Source organism: Cetorhinus maximus, chromosome 5, assembly GCF_964194155.1.
Source record: "Cetorhinus maximus chromosome 5, sCetMax3.hap1.1, whole genome shotgun sequence".
In the NCBI taxonomy this organism is placed as follows: Eukaryota; Metazoa; Chordata; class Chondrichthyes; order Lamniformes; family Cetorhinidae; genus Cetorhinus; species Cetorhinus maximus.
In genome coordinates this window covers 52,981,619-53,002,845 of record NC_135883.1, presented here as the reverse complement: position 1 = coordinate 53,002,845, position 21,227 = coordinate 52,981,619, and the positions used below count along the sequence as shown (strand labels likewise).

Genomic DNA, 21,227 nt, shown 5'->3' with positions numbered 1-21,227 from the left:
GACACAGGAACCAAAGGCTCCATTCCACCTGGAAGACGCCGCTCCAAAAATCGGCCGCAACTACTACAGTGCCTGTACTGGTGAGGGGGGAGCTTTTGCTTTCATGTCCAATGGCCCTCACCCTTTTGGTCCTTATATTTACCACTTTCTGAAAGGTAACCTGGAACCCTCAAGTCTCCCTATAGTGGGGCTGTTGATTATGAGTGCTAGATAACTTCCTTTTGGCTCTCCAGACTTAGGAGCCCATCCGCTGCCATTAATTGGAGGAGCTACCGGACACTGTCAATTAATTGACCACCTTCTCCAAAAATGCCCTCTAGATCCCACTTCCAACATTTGTGAGTTACCAACCCACTTTTCATCCCAACGGCGAGGTCGGGACTATGGAATAAAATACTGTCCATGCTTTGAGTTACGAATGGCCGGAGTTGCTCATTGATTTATGCTGCTCTGCCATTTGGTTAATTTAAGCGGCACTTCACCCTTAGCCTTGCCATTCGTTTGAAGAACTTATTGGATTTGCACATTAATTGCCTATTATACTTGCCACTTGGTAATTAACTGCATAAGTACCTTTTTAACTACATGTTAATTGGTAATGCAATGTCAATCATCCTCTCTGGCCCAGAATGGAAACTATAAGTGCTCAATCTCTTTCTTACATGTAATCAATCATTGTTAGAGTTGTTTTAGTGTAATGTTTTTTTTAAGTCTCCCTATTCCTTTTTATCTTCATTTCTTCCTTCCTGTATTTGATTTGACTCTCACCCTGCTCTGCTGTCCCGTTTCTTTCTCAATTCTTAAAACTCATTAGTTAAGGAGATACACTGTTGGTTCAATCTTAAGTAAGTTCCTAGATGCATCAATGAACTCAACACATACCTATCATCTCATATTCCAGCAAGTTAGAGTGCAATAAATATTTGAGTTGAAGGGTACAGGAAAAAAATCTAACTAATGTGCCACAACATGCAATTCCCATCTCCAGCAAGATATGACCCATAATTATTTTCAGCTAATCAATAATCAATAATCTGAAGGCTGAGAAAATCATAAAATATAAAAAATGCAGTGGACATATATATGCAAGCATTGAAACAATTTGTAATCAATTGATTATTTTTCATCAAAATCCTTGCAAATTGAACATTGCTCTATACTTGAAAAACCCATTTCTGGTTTCTGCCATTGTGAATTTGGTAATGTTAATCTTTTTTCCATGGCTGGGACTTTTGGGTCCTGCCCGCCGCCAGGATCTTCCGGTCCAGCCGAAAGTCAATGGACTTTTGGCTGGGCTGCCGAATCTCCGGTAACGGCGGGGCTGGGAAATCCCATCCCATATCTTCCTGCCTTAGTCCATTATATCATTTCATAATGTGTTATATCCCTCAAGCATGAAACAAAACTTTACATGTGATGAATTACCAGAATTTGGAAGAATCATTGACTTGTTTCAATATCCCGCCCTCATGAAAATTGTCCGATCAGGCCTGGAGGAAGCAGACCTGCACTCAGGCGGTCGGGGCTATTTTTGTTTTGGTCACCCGCCTCTGGCCTGCTTTGGAACACAAAAATCCAGCTCGGGAATGGACAGAATCATGCATAGTTGTGATGTTTTATTTTCTGGGCGAATAGCCTGTTGAGGCTAGAAAAGTCTCACACATGATTAATGATGACTCAGGAGAATAAGGGGGGTGAGAACACTGGTGGAAAACAATTAGTAAACCATACCTCTGTTTGACAAGTTGGAAATTAATTTGTTATGAACTGCATATCATATTCATTTCAAGGAGAATGAACATTAATAGATATATCCACGATAAGGTACATAAATAAGTGCATTTCTGTAACAAATGAGCTCCAAGATAATGTCAGCTATCAGCAGGATTTGAATCAGTTTCATTGTAAATAGTAAAACAGTAATTTACACTGTTTGGCCTTTTCTAGCGATCTCTAAACAATGAATAACTTATTACATTTGTCTCAACAAATTTTGCAATAATGAAGATTTATTTTAAAGAAATATTGCAGCCAAGGTCATAAGTAAGCTTCTCCGAAATAGTAAACCTTACTGTAGTTTCAAAGCAGGTTGACACAATAATTACTGTTCTATTTCTGCAACTGATTCAGACTGTACAGCATTAGGGTTTGTTATAGAGATTAATAAATGCATGTTCTTTCACCCTCAACTCAAAACTGTCAGCCTGATTAGTGTTGTGTATCCAGTATCACTTTTATATGGATAGCTATATGGGAATAGAAACAATATATAAATGTAAGGGAATAACACTATCTTGAAAATTGGACATATTAATGAAAACATAGTTTGTTTTGCATGTACCCATAAGTTCACGTGAAAAGTATCCAATCTCTTTACTTCACTAGCTTTTGACCATGTTGTAAGATCACCAGATCAGAAGATTCATACAGATAAGTAAATTCAGCAAAATTAAAAATTGTCAGTAGATTTTTTTCTCAAATGTGCCTGGATTACACTGGTTAGGCATACAGGAGAGGAAACTGGAATGAGAACTGTGACACTAAGCTTCTCCCTACCACTTTTTATTGCCTCAGGATTCTTGAGGTTTCCCAGGGGAGAGTGTTTGGGCCTGCCAGAGATGCAAGTTGAGGGCTACCACTTAGAATCTGCCAGCTCCTTGCTTCTGTTTTTGAAATAATGTACTATATTTCCATGGTGTACTGCAGAGTAAAGGGAACCTATTTTGTTCCATGTTTACTGCCTATTTCTAAACTATTATTGATTTACATATAAATAAATGTTCATAGTAAATACGCAGTTAGATGTCTTCCTCTATCCATGACATGAGAATATCAAGACATTTTTCTGACTTTAGAAAGTATTAATCTTATCCACTGTATTGTAATTTTATTATCAGTATCAAAGAACAGCTAGAATTAATCCAGCTCTCTGTTTATTTTAGTTAATAGTTTTAGCATTGTTGGAGTTATTGAGTAACTCTTCAAACTAGGTTATTTAATTTTCAATGAGTAGCACTTATGCCTCTGAGTCAGAAGGCTACAGAATGAAATCCTACACTAGGACTTGAGCTCAATACAAATTGACACTTCAGCACACTACTGAGGGTGCTAAGGGAGAGGCATATGGAAGGTGCCTATTTATAATATAAAATATCCTATGGTACGATTCAATGAAAAGCAGAGAGTTATGTTAGCCAACAAGGCAACAAAAGCAGATTAGCTGGTCATTCATATCATTGGGTGTCAATAGAATCTTGCTGTGCAAATTGGATGTTGCATTTGTCAATGTATATCAACACTGATTATCCTTCAAAAAAAGTAATTAATCGGTTGCGAAGTGCTTTACCACACCTACAGAATCAATAAAACACTATAGTTCATTCATTCATGAAATAACCAAATTATTGATGATTCTCCTAATGGACTGGACATTATCCAAATGTTAGTTTTATTATAAGCCATGCATATTATCTAATTAAGCAATTTGTGTCTTGTTGCAGGAGTTGGAATTCCCCGATCTGACAGCAGTGTTGCATTGTATACATTCATTCATAGCAGCTAAAGTGGCAGCAGTGGATCCAGTATTCGTAGACAGCCAGAGTGTTGCACGGAAGTACATGTATAGCAGTTGAGAATTGAATTGCAACCATAAAAAATGATTTGTATTCTTTAATATTACATAACCGCACTGTGTCTACACTGCTGTGGGGCACACAGTGGGTAATGGAGCCCAAGCAAGTCGGGGGTGATTTTGACTCTGGGTGAGAGTGTGACTTGGGTGATATTGATTTAGCTGTAAATAAAATGAAATGACAATTCAGAGAGATATACAACACGTGAAGTCAAAATCACCCCCGTTGTGTTTTTAAATAGAGCGTGATTGAGGGTTACAACATCTTTTGGAAGATATCTGCAAAGAAAATATCTTCATAATGGAAGTGAACCCTGTCCTCAGTGTGTGCAGCACTGTTTTTGTGTTTTTCTTCTCAGATGAAGTCTGCAGTCTCCCAGCGCCAGTTTGCAATAATGGAAATCTGAACTTCATAATATCATTGTACAATTCATAGTTCATACTAACAAAATATTCAAATGCAAAGTGTGTGCTTTTGCTTCTTGGAAATTGTTTTTTTTTCATTAACCACTGTGTTTTTGATGCCATTCTTTTCTTTTATGATCATACTCAAGTGTTCATTCTCATTGATTTTGAGACATGAAAAATTTAAGCTTACTGGATTAGATGCACAAGTTCCTAAATTTGTATTTAGTTTAAGGAAGCATAATTGCAATGTCATAACTGGAATTACTTACTAAAAACATTAAGCAGGTAGCTTTTCATTTGAGCAAACAATCATTTTTTTATGGCGTGGAAAAAATAGCTATATAAACAATTGTAGGGATTCGAGTTTATTGTGAGTTTATGAGCCTGCACTCCATTTTCTAACAAATACAATGGTGAATCAGCCAAGCAAAAACGTTCACTTTAGTTATGTTTGTGCCACTTCATGTTTATTGTCTTTGTGAGAATCATCTACTGACTCCCCAAAGCCTGGCCACCATTTACAAGGCACAAGTCAGGATGTGATGGAATACTCTCCAATTGCCTGGATGAGTGCAGCTCCAACACCCAAGAAGCTCGACACCATCCAGGACAAAGCAGGCCACTTGATTGGCACCCCTTCCACAAACCGACGCACAGTGGCAGCAGCGTGTACCATCTACAAGATGCAGTGCAGGAATTCACCAAGGCTCCTTAGACAGCACCTTCCAAACCCATGACTGCTATCATCTGGAAGGACAAAGGCAGCAAACACATGGGAACACCACCACCTCGGAGTTCCCCTCCAAGCCATCCTGACTTGGAACTATATTGCCGTACCTTTACTGTCGCTGGGTCAAAATCCTGGAACTCCCTCCCTAACAGCACTGTGGGTGTACCTACACCATACAGACTGTAGTGGTTCAAGAAGGCAGCTCACCATCTCCTTCTCAAGGGCAATTAGGGATGGGCAATAAATGCTGGCCTAGACAATGATGCCCACATCCCATGCATGAATTTTTAAAAATCTGCTGAAAGCCCCATAAAAACACTGAGTAACTAAAGTTTATACTCATATAAAGTTGACATTCTGATCAACAGGATGAAAGGATATAGGAGGGCACTGATAAAAACAGAGAACAATTGGTAAAAGACAGAACAGAATAAGAAAGGAGGTTGGATATTAGCTAAGGTATGGCAGTGAACATCAAAATCCAGTTGGTTTAGAAGGGGATTTGTTATACTGAGCATTGACATAGTCCACTGATTGACCCCAACGTTATTGTAGATAAGGGGTGCCATTTAGCCTATTTAGCATGTCCACCAAGAATCGACAAAAACTCACATTGACCCCATCACATATTTGACTGCCTCTTGAATAGAAATTTCTTCTTAACTACTCCAACCAGAAGATTGCTGCAAGTGTGGATTAATTTTTCCACAAAGAAGCTTTTCCTGACATTCTATCACATTTTTCTTTCTTATGTAGCTGTGCAGCAGAGAAACACCTGGTTGCCCGGTCTCAATGAAACAAAAAGGGGAATTGGCAACTTCAGCAGAGTGTGGGGGATTTATTTTCCTCCTTTCTGGAACAAGACCAAGGAATATTAAAACAGCACTGATATGATTTTAATAGAAACACATCAACCATTACATTCAAAATTGGACAATCCAGGTAGCTTCAAGATCAATAAAATAAAAGTAAATCTTAGTCCAAATCCTAAAAGTTGTAAAAATGCTCAGAACTCTGTAAAAGCTTTAGAGAACTCCGTCTAGTGCCAGGATTTAAATTTTTGGAAACATGATTACTATTAATATACATCAATGTCTTGACCTTTCACTTTTACTGGTAGTAGTACAGAAAGCTACATCTGGACTCAGCAAACTTGTTAGAAAAAACTATTAATGCTAAGATCCTCCAAAAGACATGAAATGAATTATCCCCAACTCATTTTGCACCATTGGGTTGCAACAGTGTGAATTGGTTGACTGACATATATTCATTATTATGCTGATGAAGTCATAGGCCAGAATTTTTACCTCGTCAAGCGGGTGCGCGCCCAACCCAAACGACCGTAAAATGGCGCACAATGACGTCAGGTGAGCATCCCGACGTTATCGAAGACTCGCGCAATATTTTGGTCGACAATTAGCAGGCCTTATGGTTGGTGGGCAGGCGAAAAGTCCAAGCAGCCTTTACACTTTTGAGGTGGGATGAGGTTTCCAATAGCAAATAACAATAAAATATTTTTTTTTACTTTACATTAATAACATGTCCCTACTCATGTGACAGAGTCACATGATTTTTGATTTTTTTTATACCTTCATCTCCCTGAGGCAGCTCTACGCCTCAGGGAGCTTTTCCTGCGTGGACCCATGCGCATGCATGAAGCTCCCCGCTCACCCCCCTCCCCCCCACCACACAGGCAAAGCTGCAGCACGCGATTCATACGGGGCGGGCCTTAATTGGCACGCCAGCATGAAATTGTGGTCACGGCCCGAACGCAGGCGGCAGTTGACTTCCTGACCACACTGGCTCGCCTCCACCAAGCTCACCCAACGAGGGCAAAATTCTGCCCATAGATTCCTGAAGGTTAAGTTTCATCCATTGATCTAAAGTTAAGGTAAACACAGATTTAAAGTAAATGGGTTTATGTGCTAATATGTGCTGGTAATGACTAATGCTGACCTGAGTGCCTTAAATGGGCAAATATTTCCACTTACCAGCACTGGCATCCCTCACCTTAATGCAGACTAGAGCAAAATGGTCATCCTTTATCTTACATTGATCTATTCACTCAAATTCAATTGATAGGTTACCACAAATCCCCCTTAACATGGGGGCAGGAGAGGCAGAAGCTTACATTGTCCCTCTCTCTGGCCAGAATTTGACACACATGGTGCACAAGGTAGAACGGTACAGTAGTAGATCTGAGTTCCATCCCAAATTCCCATTCCCATTCCCACTTTCCCAGCTCCCAGAAGCTTGGGCCATATCTTTTTGCTAACATTTACGAAAGTAGATTACGTTAAGGCTTCAAGAGTTATTAGGCTATATTTTACTCAAAACAGAATCACAATAGTGAAAATAATCATCTTCATAAATAAATAATATTGATGTATCATGGTTAAAGGAAACTTGTACTCAATTAAAAATAATTCATTAATAGGGTGCTGTCCTAATCTCCTAGCAATAGATGCTGCATTGTTCTGGAGTAGCATAATTTATAATATTAGACATTTTAAAATTTAAATCATAATGGGAGTACACTTGGGTTATTATTCCTCTTTCCTTCTTCTGTTTTTGTGATTGAACAGTGACTAGATTTTTGGTGGAAAGTAAATGTCTGGGTTGGTAGGTTCTGTTCCTAATTATTGTACCATGGTCTGTTGACTGGAGCAGTATTTTGAAAAGTGTTAAGCACATAAGACATTAAGGGCAGAATTTTCTGGCTGATGTGTGGGTGGCGGAGCTTAAAATGTCGCAGGCGCGTGCCGACGTCAGCGCGCGGCATCGCGATATTTAGCTGGGCGGGCACGCTATGCCTTAATTAAAGGCCTTGTTAAGGCCATTAAGTTGCCAATCGATGAGGATTTTGAGGGACTCGTGGGAACTTCGGCTCGGTGCACGGGCCCAATGGGCAGGCGGGTAAGTGATTTTTGATCAAAACTCATCCTCGGGTGGGATATGTGGGCTCAGAGGGGTTGTTCATGTTTTTTCCGAAGAACTTAATGCAGAAAGTGTTTTAAAGTTGCCTGTGTGATTGTTAGCAGTTCAAATCGATTTACAACAGCTTTCTCTGTACTTTGAAGCTTCAGCTCACCAGTCTGCAGACAGTAATCTTTATCGGCCCTGCAGCTTTCCGGAGGCCTCCATTTAGCCTGGGTATGGGTTCTGACATCTCCACTGGAGGCAGCTCCTCTGAGGAGGAAGGGAGGGATAGAATAAGGAGGAGGCCAGGAGTGGACAATCAGCCTCCAGGGGAGCCACTTTTGGGAGGCCAGGTGCAGGCAAAAGGGGCATATGGCCAAGAGGTTGTCCAAGGTGGAAGGGGCCTCAGAAGATGCCACTATCCTGCTGCCAGGATACACAGGCAGTGAAGCAGCTACCTCAATATGACTGAGGTGCAGTGCTGAAGGAGGCTCCATCTGTCAAGGGAAACAGTCAACTATATCTGTCAGATGATTGGCCCTGAGATCTCCCCTAACTGTGTGGGTGGACACCGCATGCCAGTGGCTCTGAAGCTCACAGCTGCCCTCTACTTCTATGCCTCTAGCTCCTTCCAGGGTTCGGTGCGTGATCTTTGCGATGTCTCCCAATCAGCCGTCCACACTTGTGTCAAGCAGGTTACAGACGCTCTGTTCAGACGTGCATTGACCTTCATCCACTTCCGCTGTGACCAGGCAAGCCAGGCACAGCGAGCCAGAGGCTTTGCGGCCATTGCTGGCTTCCCCCGTGTCCAGGGTGCAATAGACTGCACACATGTGGCCATCAAGGTACCAGCAGGTGAGCCCAGTGCCTTCGTGAACAGGAAGGGCTTCCACTCAATGAGCGTGCAGATAGTGTGTGATCACAGGATGCTGATTCTGCAAGTTTGTGCAAGGTTCCCAGGCAGCTCCCACGACGTCTACATCCTCAGACACTCCCAGGTGCCGAGGCTCTTCAGTGCTCCAGCTCGGCTTGATGGTTGGCTGGTGGGTGACAAGGGCTATCCCCTCCGAAAGTGGCTCATGACGCTTCTCCGCCATCCAAGAACAGAAGCTGAGCAGCGCTACAATAGGAGCCAGGGCACCACAAGGGCTGTGGTGGAGAGAGCCATCGGTCTTCTCAAGATGCGCTTCTATTGCCTGGACCGCTCAGGGGGCGCACTCCAGTACCCCCCAGATCGCCTCTCTGTGATAGTGGTAGCATGCTGCGCTTTGCATAATCTTGCGCTGGAAAGGGGGGATGCAGTTGATTGTGAAGACCTTGACGCAGTGGATGAGGCTGCACATGATGAATCCAGCAGTGGCTCAGAGGATGAGAAAGCACAGGGCGATGATGAGGGGCAGTACGCCGACCTGCTATTACACCAAGGAGGCAGGGACACCCGGGACACTTTAATCCAAAGAACCTTCAGCTAACTCCACACATCGATCAGCAGGACCAGCATTGCCTGAAACTTCCACATGTGGCACTTAGGTGCTACATCTTCCACCTTATCAGCTCCAACTAAGGGCTTAGTGCAGAAACATCAATGTCCACTCAAAAACTCATGAGATGTCTGTGAAACATACAAATGTAGCACAAAGGAAACACCCTCAGCCATGGTCCGAAAACTGGACTTTATTTAGTCCAACATCAAACACAAACGTCTCTCTTACAAACATAACTATTTGTTCCCTAATCTAAGGCCAACACAAAATCACCAGTGACAAACCCGTGGAGTGCCTAACGTGCCTTATGCTTACGTTTGCGGGTGCTACGTCTAGGTGCTGCCCTATCGCTCGGAGTGGCTTGTGAGACAGCCTGTTGACTCTGCTGTCATGTAGGCATCGATGACCTTGGCATGTGTCCTCTGGCCCACGGAGCCTGTGATGGCCCCGCCTCGGAGGGAGTGGCCACTTCCAGAACTGGCACCTCCCCAGTTGTCGCAGCCTCAACGGATACAACGGTCACTGGCAGAGGGGCGGAGGAGCTGCTGCCCTCCTCTGGAGCACCCTGAGAGGAGCTCGCAGCGACGACAGGCAGCTGCTGCGCCAATGTGAGGTCACATTGGACCTCCCTGCTCACTGCAGATGCACCGAGCGCCGCCACTTGGTGCCCAGAACATCTCCCACATTGGGAATGACCACCCGTGGCCATTAGCGCTGTGAGGGTCAGGTCAGAGCTTAACCCAATCAGAAGAGTCTCAATCTGATCGAAGCCCTCTCCATGAGAGTCGCCAATCTCTCAAGGAGGAAGCCTGAAGCTCTGTCCTGAGGTTCATGTCTTCACTTGCACTCTGCCTGGACTCCTCCACCACAGAGACCAACTGAAGCACATTGTCATGCAACCCTGCCAGATGCTCCCGCGAATCCTGCCGCTTGTCCTGCAGCTGCTGCAAGGCTGACATCTCCAGAGGCACATCATCACTGCTAGACTCAGCATGTGCCTGGTCCTCTGCAGTCCTCTGGCTGCTGGTGCCATCGGCACTCTCTGTCCGTGCCATCTCCTCCAGCGATTGTGAAGTGCCCTCTCCACTGTGACCCGGGACACTAGCCGATGTTACATTCCCCACTGAAGTGTTTGTCGTGGCTGGCTGGCTGAAATGATACGTGGCAAGTTGCACGTCTTGGCCCTCAGGTGTGGAGGGGGGGCTCCGGACTTGTTGGCCGCGGCCATGCGGTGGTGATGCTGAAATTAACAAGGACAGTGCATCAGTTGGCGTTCAGTCAGTAACACCTTTCATCCCTTTACCCCCCAGCCTCATAGATCTTTCACCTTTCAAGACTCTAAGGAGACGAACATTGGTGGGGTGGTAAATAGTCAAGAGGAGGCCCAAACATTATACGCGCATAGAGACAGGCTGGTCAGATGGCCTAAGGAATGCCACATGGAATGTTATGTGGCATTGGAGTGGGGAGAGTGCAGAGGTTCCTGACCTGGATGCATGCTGGCCTGGAGAGTTGGAGTTATGAGGAAGCATTGCACACACTTGCGACATTTACCGTGGAGCACAGGAGATTGACAGGTCACATTATTGACCTTCATACCGTTATGAGGGGCATAGAACAGGTGGACAGAAGGCAACATTTCCCCTTGGCGCAGGGATGAGTAACGTGGTGGCATTTATTTAAGTTGAATGCCATGAGGTTGACAGGTGAGGTGCTGAGGACCTTTTGGACAGAGTAATGTGGGACGCACTGGCTGAAAGGGTGGTGGAGGTACCAACCCTCCTAAGATGCAAAACGTCTTTGGCTGTGCAGCAGCAATGCCATGGTATGTTAGGCCATGGGGATAGTGGTCATAAATGAGATAAGGCGACTTTGGAAGGTGCTGGAGATGCGCATTCTCAAGGGGCCGAGGGACCTTTGTGTATGACCCACACATCTGAGTGTCTCCATCTGTGAATGAGCAGTGTAGCAGCATCAATGATTGCAGCAACCATCAGTGCTTTGGATGGTGGGCAGACAGAGTGGATGGGACTGTGGACCTCAAATACCTGGCCGCTGCACCCCAGCCTCGCCGCCCCCAGCTGCCCTGGCCTCCTGCCTACTCCCCAGCTCCATGGCTTACTCCTCGTAGGTGGTGAGGTGCTGGAGCATGGCGTGCCCACCACCAGTCCTCTGGCACTCCCTGAGATTGTGTTCGGTTTTTGCCTTCAGAACAGAGAAGAGGATTTATTGGGGCTGATCGCTCATGTACTCTGCACGCGCCCGCCGCACCCCAACCACAGTGGCCCATCTGAGGCCTCCAGCGGCTCCTGTCCACACGACTGGTGATCAGCCCCCAGAAGATAGCACTGCTGCTCCCAACCCCCTCCCCCTACAGCCACCTTGGACACATTCAGCGTCCATCACTTTCAATAACACACGGGTCTTAGCGCCCATGGCAAGGAGGCACAACTAGGTGAGGTGCCAATGCCAGCAGATGGCACTTGGCCACAACACCTTGAGGCTCCCCTTCCACCATCTCATCATCATCAATAAGACATGTGTTGGAGTTCTGAGTATGTGTCTAGCTGCCTCCCCTGCAGGTTGTCCCCAGACTACTCAAATGCCACAAACACCAACATATGCTGTGGGGAGAACCCTTCTTCCCCATAACCACTAAGGCTGATGTAAGCATGGTCACTATCTGTTTGCCCATCCAGCGTGCGCCAAATGCCCAATGCAGTAACGACAGTAAGACGTGGGGTGGTGGGGGGGTGCTCAAAGGCTAAGGCTACCTGCTGGGTTAAATGGCCAAGGCTGACATGGTACTCACCCTTCCAGAGCGCAACAAATCATTGAATTGTTTGCAGCACTGTATTCCTGTGCGCCGCACATCGTCATGGGTGCTTACTCCATCACCCACCTCCTGCCACGCCTGCCTGGTAACATGGGGGGGCCCTCCTCCTCCCATCCTCTGGATACAAAATATCCCGACGGTTGGACACCTCTTGGAGGAGGACAGCAAGGCACGCATCTGAGAAGCGAGGGGCACAATGGCCCCCTGCTGGCCTCTCCTGCAGCCTGCCCCCCTTCTCCACCTCCTCCTCCTGTGCCCTGAAAGCAGCCTGTCGCTCTCTGTCAGTGGCCATGGTGCACTGCCTCAGCGAGGCTGCCTGGCCACTCTTTATACAGACTGCTGGTTCCCCATTGGAACCGGCGGTCTGAATACGCCCGCCACCGCAACGATTTTCCCGTTCTATACGGGAGTCACTAACCCACTGGGCCCGCCCGCGCAAAATGGCGGTGTGGCCCATTTTGGAGGCGGCAATCAGCTGCCCGCCCGCCGCTGAGTCAGTCGGGCCTGCCCGCCCGTCAAGGGCAAAATTCTGCCCATTGAGTCCAGAAATTTTCTCAAAGTTGCTCATTCCCCACTGGAGAAACTTTGCTGGATGTGCAGTGGAACCGGGTTTAGATACATAAATGGGGAGTCTACCTCACTAGAGGTCACTATTCCTGAGGAAAGAAGTTGTGAGTCAAGATATACATTCACTTCCACTGCACCTCATCAAATGTGTCTGCTGAAGAAACACAAGGCACATTATGATATACTTTATTCGATCTTTCATCAGCCTTGATGGAGGCAGGTTCAACTGAAGCATTCAAAAGGGAAGTAGACTGGTATCTGAAAAGGAAGAATGTGGAGTGTTACAGGGAGAAGGTGGGAGAATGGCACTAAGTTGGTTGATCATTCGGAGATCCGGTGCAGACCCATTTTGCGCATTAACAATTCTGTGATTCTATGAAATCCTCACAAAAGGCAAATATCCCCTGTAGACTTCACAACCCTGAAATCGCAATTGCAATATCTTTGTCTGAAATTCTTCTCTCTGCCACTTTAATGGAGGATTAAACCTTTCTAAAATAAATGGGTTGGCACCTATGCTTGAATAATAGAAAAATGAAATTTAGGGCAAATGTGTTAAAAATATAATTTCAGGGCATGTGATTCTGAACTTTTGTACCTTGTGTTATCTTCCAAAAATACCATCGGTACCCTTGGGCCTTCGGATCAATTAAATTGCCATTGTCTTACACTTGTAGAATTTTATACTTCTCTGAATCACAAATGAACAAAAATATAGACCTGGAGTTTTTGCAAAGTTGCGGAGTTCTTTTCAGCACAATTTATCAACCAAACCAGTACAAAATATCACAGAATTTCAAGTGCAAATTATTTCTTGCACATGGTGGTTCTGCAATCTTTTGTGCTGGTTTAAAAAGCATCACTGTAGAAGCTTGACCTACCCACAATCCTGGCCACAACTTCGATCAAATCAACCACCAGTGCTCATGGGCTGCTAATTGCGCCCATTTGTGAACCTTGGAAGTGGCTCTCAGAATTAGGCTTTTTTTCAGCACAAGCACATATTGTAGGCCCCTCTTAAAAAAAAAAATATTTATTTTTTATTTTATTAAGAACCTGAGCAATATGCACCAATTTAACTTGCAAATGGTTCTGTATAGTATTTTTAAGTAATTATCTGTCATTTAAAATTATGGCCTGAATTTTACATTCAGCATGCGCGCCAAGTTACGCGAAATGCACTTCCGCCTGCGATGGACCTCTGAATGCAATTTCACACTGGCTGGCCAATTCACAGCCAGCCAGCGCAAAGCACGTGCTGAGAAAGCCTCAGCACTACCGAGGGGGGCAGTAAGAGGGCGAGCGCAGGCAAAAGTGAAGGTGTGGGTGGGCGCTTCTAGTGAGCTCCCTAAAGGCAGACAGCTGCTGTGAAGCTGCCTCAGGTAGCTGCAGACCTCTATAAATTAAATGCAAAGAAAAAAAATGCAGCAAACTGTGTCTCTGCAGCACATTCAAGCACTTGACAGAGGAACTCAAGAAAACAGCAGTCCCCAGATATCACTTTTTATTATTTTTTACTCCAGACATTTCATCCAGTCCTTGGATGAGGTTTTGTTAAAAACGGGCTGCCTGCCTGCCCAACGAACGCAAGATCACATGGGCAATGTAAAATCGTGGACAGTAGGGTTTTTAATGGCCTTAATTGGCCCTTTAATTGTTGGAAGCCGTGGTTCCGACTTCCAATCACGTTCCTGACCTAAATATTGCTCTCGTGCGCAATGATGTTGGGATACACACCCAACGTTATTTCACGCAATTCCATGTGCATTCAGGTCGAGCGCATCCCCACCCAATCAACGTAAGATTTTGGCCGAGGTTACTCACAGGCGCAATCTGATTGAAAATAATTACTTTTTCTGATAAACCCATTTTCAGTTGTATTAATCAAATTGCACCCAATTATGGATTTCAGTAAGGCCTTTGACAAGGTCCCTCATGGCAGACTGTTACAGAAGGTAAAGTTGCACGGGATCAGAGGTGATCTGGCAGGATAGATACAGAATTGGCTTGGTCATAGAAGACAGAGGGTAGCAGTGGAAGGGAGCTTTTCTGAATGGAGAGCTGTGACTAGTGGAGTTCTGCAGGGATCAGTGCTGGGACCTTTGCTGTTTGTAGTATACATAAATGATTTGGAAGAAAATGTAACTGGGCTAATTAGTAAGTTTGCAGATGATACTAAGGTTGGAGGAGTTGCAGATAGTGAAGGGGATTGTCAAAGGATGCAACGGGATATAGATCAGTTGGAGACTTGGGCGGAGAAATGGCAGATGGAGTTTAAACCGGACAAATACAAGGTAATGTATTTTGGAAGGCCTGATACAGGCAGGAATTATACAGTAAATGGCAGAACCCTTAAGTGCATCAATGGGCAGAGGGATCTGGGTGTACAGGTCCACAGGTCACTGAAAGTGGCAACGCAGGTGAATAAGGTAGTCAGGAAGGCATATGGCATGCTTGCCTTCTTCGGCAGGGGTATTGAGTATAAAAGCTGGGAAGTCATGCTGCAGCTGTATAGAACCTTGGTTAGGCCACACTTGGAATATTGCCTGCAATTCTGGTCGCCACACTACCAGAAGCATATGGAGGCATTGGAGAGGGTGCAGAGGAGGTTTACCAGGATGCTGCCAGGTTTGGAGGTTATTAGCTATGAGGAGAGGTTGGAGAAACTAGGATTCTTCTCACTAGTGCGTCGGAGATTGAGGGGCGACTTGATAGAAATTAACAAAATTATGAGTGGCATGGACAGAGCTTTTTCCCAGGGTGGAAGAATCAATTACTAGGGGACATAGATTTAAGATGAGAGGAGAAAACTAGAGGAGATGTGCAGGGCAAGTTTTTTACGCAGAGGGTAGTGTGTGTCTGGAATTTGCTGCCAGAGGAGGTGGTGGAAGCAGGTACGATAGTGGTGTTTAATAGGCAGCTTGACAAATACATGAATAGGATGGGATTAGAGGGATACGGACCCCAGAAGTGCAAAATGTTTTAGTTGACGGGCAATATGATCGGCGCAGGCTTGGAGGGCCGAAGGGCCTGTTCCTGTGCTGTACTTTTCTTTGTTCTTTGTTTTTTGTAGCACCCTTAAATATATCAAGGAATTGTTTTTCAGTACAGGTATTTACAGACAAAAATAATGTATTAAAATGCTGCCTATGGACGATTTTAATTTTGCTAATATGCAAATGAGTAGAACCGGAAACTTGAAAAAATAAAACACTTCTTCAACCTAGCACAAATTTGGACAAAATCTTTCACCCAGATTGCTGATTGTGTCCAAAGTGGAAACACCAGGCCATAATGATTAAATCCATGAGGTTTTTGATCAATAGTTAACTAACTAATTGGTATTTAATTGATTTTTACTGGTCACATGACAAACTTCTAACTATGCTCAATAAGAAGCATCTATTTTTGTATTAATATATAGTCAATGGCCCTCTAATACTATGATTGACTAATGGTAGCAAGTTCATGCACGAGCCTGGGTATTATTTATGTAATTTAAATTGCACAGCAAAACTTTGCATTTTCAAAATTATCTTAAAACCCAAAATATGTAATTTTACCACTTTCATCATTTATAAAGCTAGGAAAATACAATAAAATGCAGTGTGAATTCAAATTCAGATTTTGAGAATCCAAGCTGAGTTAAATGTTCATGTTTATAAAGGGCACTGACATGACGCAGAGCCATCGGAAGGTGAGATGGATGCTCACTGTTACATTGCTCGAGAGTCGGCTGATATGGATTCAAGCTCTTATGATTAATATTGGATCAGAGCTCATTAAAAACACTCTGAAAATTATCTGCAAGCCATTTTCCCATCACTGGAATGAATCAAACTATTATAAATACTTTTGTTGTCATGTAATATTGCTGGTAAAATCCATATTGGACCCATTATATTAAAAATAATTGTATATGCACACACAGATAGTTTATCATTCTGTGCATGTGCTCTGCCATTTCAAGAATATGTGCATTTGGACAGATGCCAGTCAACCAAACCAAATTGGATTGAAATCTCTTTTAAGAGGAAACCTGAAACTTATAGATCTGTCCATGTAATGACCTAGAGTGCACTCCCAGAATCCAATTTTGAGTTGTAGACAACTTTCTGTGGTTATCAGAAGGAAATCATTGCTTATTCACACATGCATGGACAGATGCAGATGCTTGAATCACTTGATAGAGGTAACTCAAGGCTTTAAGATTCCTGAATGAACTTGGCCCCAATTTTCCTAACAGCAGTGGAGGAATGGCTTTCACCATTGATCTCCAGTACAAAGATTTCTTGTGTGCGCCTCTCTTCATGTAACACCTCTAGTTGTCCAAGGCTTGCTTAACATGACTCTCTACATACCTCTTAGCCATGATCTCACAATGCGGCAAGTAAATGAGGCAGGCCCCAAGAACTACCTAAGACAGTACAGGGACTGAACTCGCACCATCGGAGTTATTAAGCGCCATGCTCTAGATATCTGAGCTAACCCAGTCCTACTTTTGGGAGCTTGAAAGCAGAAATTTCCACTAATACGATACCTGATCCAATGTGGCCTAGGGGATCTGTGATGTCTGTGAATAGGACGCACAACAGCAAGGTGCTTCAACCAATTAGATTGAAGCATTCTCACTAAAACAGGCAGACTGTAAACCAGGAAGTAAAAATTAGGAACTATAAATAACATTTAAATAATTGTACAGGAAACTATTTAAAGATTGGGATATACTGATGGGATTAAGAAAGAGAGATAAACGCGAAAAAACTAAAACTAAATTTTTCTTTTACAAAAGTCTATAACATTAATTTTCTTCTGAGGGAATGAGTGTGTGGGGACACTTATAAAATTAAATTTCATGGTATGCCATTAACAAGTCACTTATTCCTGAACCCACCAGACCTAACTTTTCCATTCATCCTTAGTGCAGACCTAATGGGCAATTACCCCAAGTTCACACCATTATTTGCCAACTCTAACAGCTTGGATTACAACACCGCACGGTAGGGAGGGGCAGGGTAGCTATTATGGTAACTTCTAGATTTCTGCTTTAATACTTCTGAGTGGATGGCAGAAGTTGCTATCAGGTTTACCCTGTTATCACAGTAAGCATTAAAAGCGTCACTTATTTTTACAGCAAAATTCAGGTCAATATTTTGGACAGCTTCACCCAAGTTACCGAACACTATGACCTGAATTTTATGCTGCCCCACTAGTGGGTTTTTAGGTGGGGGGGCGGAAGCATGAATGTGATTACCTCCAGGTTCCTGTCCACCCTGACCACACAATGATTTTACGCTGGGATGGGCAAGGCCTCAGATTGGAAGGCTGCCTTTAAGTGGCCAATTGTTAGCCTCTTGATGGCTGTTTCCCACCCAGCCTCAATTTTTAGGCTGGTGGGAGGACTGACCTGGCATGGGGGAAGCCCAAAAATCAATGGACCTAGATCTCGGGCAGGAAGCAGGCGGCCCTTCCATCTGAAGGCCCTTTCTAACTGGGAGTGTCTCCCCTCCCTTATGGTCCGGTGGCCTCTGGCCACTCCCCACCCCTCCCCCAGCGTCTCCCGTGACCCCAACCGCCCCCTTCGTGCCTACCCTCCCTGCCCTAGGATCCCTTAAACTTACCTTGGCCTCCGCTCCCCACACTTAGACTCCGATGTCTTCCTCAACTTCCTCTTCTGTCCTCTGCAGCACTCTTGCCGCAGGGACTAGAGATCTGCTAGCCAATCAGTATGGCCGGTAGTTCTGCAAGGCAGGACTTCCTCCTGAGTGAGGGGCAGAAGTCCCACCTGCGGCCAATTGACACTCATTTGAGCATGAAATGGCTGTGGGGCACTCAGATCCCCACCGACTATTCAGATGGCAGGAAGGGAGACCCTGCCATCTGAAAAATTCGGGCCTACAGCTCCATAATTCAAAAGTGAAGATCTGCACAGCTGGGATTCCTTTGAAACTCCTAAAAGAAATGTGGAATAATTCTAAAGAAGTGAACTGTTCCATTTGTACCGAAAAGGATACTGCTATAGGTTTGATGATTAAGCAAGTTAGATGATCCACAGGGAATTAATCTTGTGTTCATTCAGATGACGGGTGGTGCTTTAAACTGTAACATTTGTCTACTTGTTGAAGCCATTGTTAGCACCCTGAGATCAGGTTTAGCACAACTACTATAGAATAAAATTTTCATTACCCTATACCTTAACCCCAATCCTGGAAGAGCACTCACTGATGAATCAATTTGTCATTTCTATTTCCCATACCAACCAGGTTTTCTGGCCTCTGATTGAAGTTGAAGATTAGTAACTGCCTCTGGGCTGTTCTATGCTGCACTACGTCCTGTTAGAAACTGTCTAAACATTTCATTTAACATCCTAAAAACCAGCAGGGAGTGTTTTTTTTCAATCTAGCTGGACCAAAAGTGAAGTGAGGCTAAGAGGTGAAAAGATAATTGTGCTATTCTACTTGTTTTCAGTCCCTAGGATTTAACTATATTTAAAATTGATTAAATGTTAATAGCTTGTTCAGAAACAAAATCCTTTGCCAATTTATCTAAGCCATATGGAGAATTTCAGCTTGTAACATTCGAACAATATTTTGCCTTCTAATCTTTTCTTGTTTACTTCATTGTGAGTAGATTTACCATAGAACCATAGAAAAGTTACAGCACAGAAGGAGGCCATTCACCCCATCTTGTCCATGCCAGCCCGAGGACACCCAGGTGCCCTTTCTAATCCTACCTTCCTGTACCCGGCCCATTGCCCTGCAGCTTACAGCACTTAAGGTGCAGATCCAGGTACTTTTTAAAAGAGTTTAGAGTTTCTGCCTCTACCATAAACTTGGGCAGTGAATTCCAGACACCCACTACCCTCTGCATAAAAAAGTTCTTCCTCATGTCCCCCCTACACCTTCTGCCACTTATCTTGAATCTATGTCCCCTGGTTCTAGAATTCTCCACCAAGGGAAAAATTTTTATCATGTCCACTCTATCTATTCCCCTCATAATTTTGTACACTTCAATCAAGTCACCTCTCAGCCTTCTTTGTTCCAAGGAAAATAACCCCAACCTATCCAATCTCTCCTCATAGCTACACTTTTCTAACCCTGGCAACATTCTTGTAAACCTCCTCTGCACTCTCTCCAGAGCTATTACGTCCTTCCTGTAATGTGGTGACCAGAACTGCACACAATACTCCAGTTGTGGCCTCACCAGTGCTTTATACAATTCCAACATTATATCCTTACTTTTATATTCTATACCTCTGCCAATGAAGAAGAACATTCCATATGCCTTCTTTACAACCTTGTCTACTTGAACTGCTGCCTTCAGGGACCTGTGTACTTGTATGCCAAGATCTCTCACTTCATCTACCCCTCTTAGTATATTCCCATTTATTGTGTAATCCCTGTAACTGTTTGACCTCCCTAAATGTATGACCTCACACTTCTCTATGTTAAAATCCATCTGCCACTTTATCGCCCTATCCACCAACCCATCTATATCGTTTTGGAGATTATGGCTATCCTCTACACTATCCACTACTCGGCCAATCTTTGTGTCATCTGCAAATTTCCCAATCGTGCCCCCCACGTTCACGTCCAAATCGTTAATATATAACACAAACAGCAAGGGTCCCAACACCGAGCCCTGTGGAACACCACTTGAGACAACTTTCCATTCGCAAGGGCATCCATCGACCATTACCCTTTGTTTCCTGTTACAAAGCCAACCTTTTTATCCAGTTTGCCACATTACCCTGAATCCCATGGGCTTTTACTTTCCTGACCAATCTGCCATGTGGGACCTTGTCAAATGCCTTGCTAAAATCCATGTACACAACATCCACTGCACTACCTTCATCAACCCTTCTTGTCACTTCCTCAAAGAATTTAATCAAATTTGTGAGGCAAGACCTTCCTTTAACAAATCCATGCTGACCATCCCTGACTAGTCCGTGCCTTTCCACATGACAGTTAATCTTATCTCTCAGGATTGATTCTACTAATTTGCTCACCACCGATGTAAGACTAACTGGCCTATAATTGTTTGGCATTTCCTTTGACCCCTTTTTAAACAATGGAACTATGTTTGCATTTCTCCAGTCCTCCGGTACCTCCCTGTATCTAGTGAAGATTGGAAAATCATCCTCAGAGCATCTGCTATCTCCTCCCTGACTTCCTTCAGCAGCCTCGGAAACAATCCATCTGGCCCTGGTGACTTATCAACTTTCAAGGATTTCAACCCTTCGAGTACTTCCTCTCTCTTTATGACTATCTCGTCCAATATCTCGCAGTGTTCCTTCTGGACTACTATATCTACATCCTCCATTTTCTTTGTAAACACGGAGACAAAATATTCATTCAAAACTCTTCCCACAGCCACTGCATCTACACACAAGTTTCCATCTTCATCTCTGATAAGTCCCACTTTTTCCTTAACTACCTTTTAACATTAATGTATTGGTAAAACATCTTTGGGTTATCTTTAACTTTACTTGCTAATCTTTTTTCATGCCCTCTCTTTGATTTCCTTATTTCCTTTTTTACTTTGTCCCTGCACTTCCTATATTCGTCTAGGCTATCTGCAGTGCTTAGTTCTTTGTGCCTATCGTACGCTTTATTTTTCTGTTTGATCTTCCCCTGTAATCCTCTAGACAAC

General features: G+C 44.0%; 1 protein-coding gene across 2 annotated transcripts in view; it reads left to right on the top strand.

Annotated features, from left to right (window-relative positions):
* sntg2 (syntrophin, gamma 2) overlaps positions 1 to 21,227 on the top strand; it is a 1,221,259-nt gene that overhangs the window by 1,128,847 nt on the left and 71,185 nt on the right. The window contains exon 18 of one of the 2 annotated variants that reach the window (XM_078541871.1): positions 3,501 to 4,325. The exons of the other annotated variant lie outside the window; for it this stretch is intronic. Coding sequence (XP_078397997.1) covers positions 3,501 to 3,632 — 132 coding nt within the window. The 3' untranslated portion in view covers positions 3,633 to 4,325. Of the gene's footprint in view, positions 1 to 3,500; positions 4,326 to 21,227 lie in introns of those variants that run through there. 2 annotated transcript variants of the gene reach the window in all.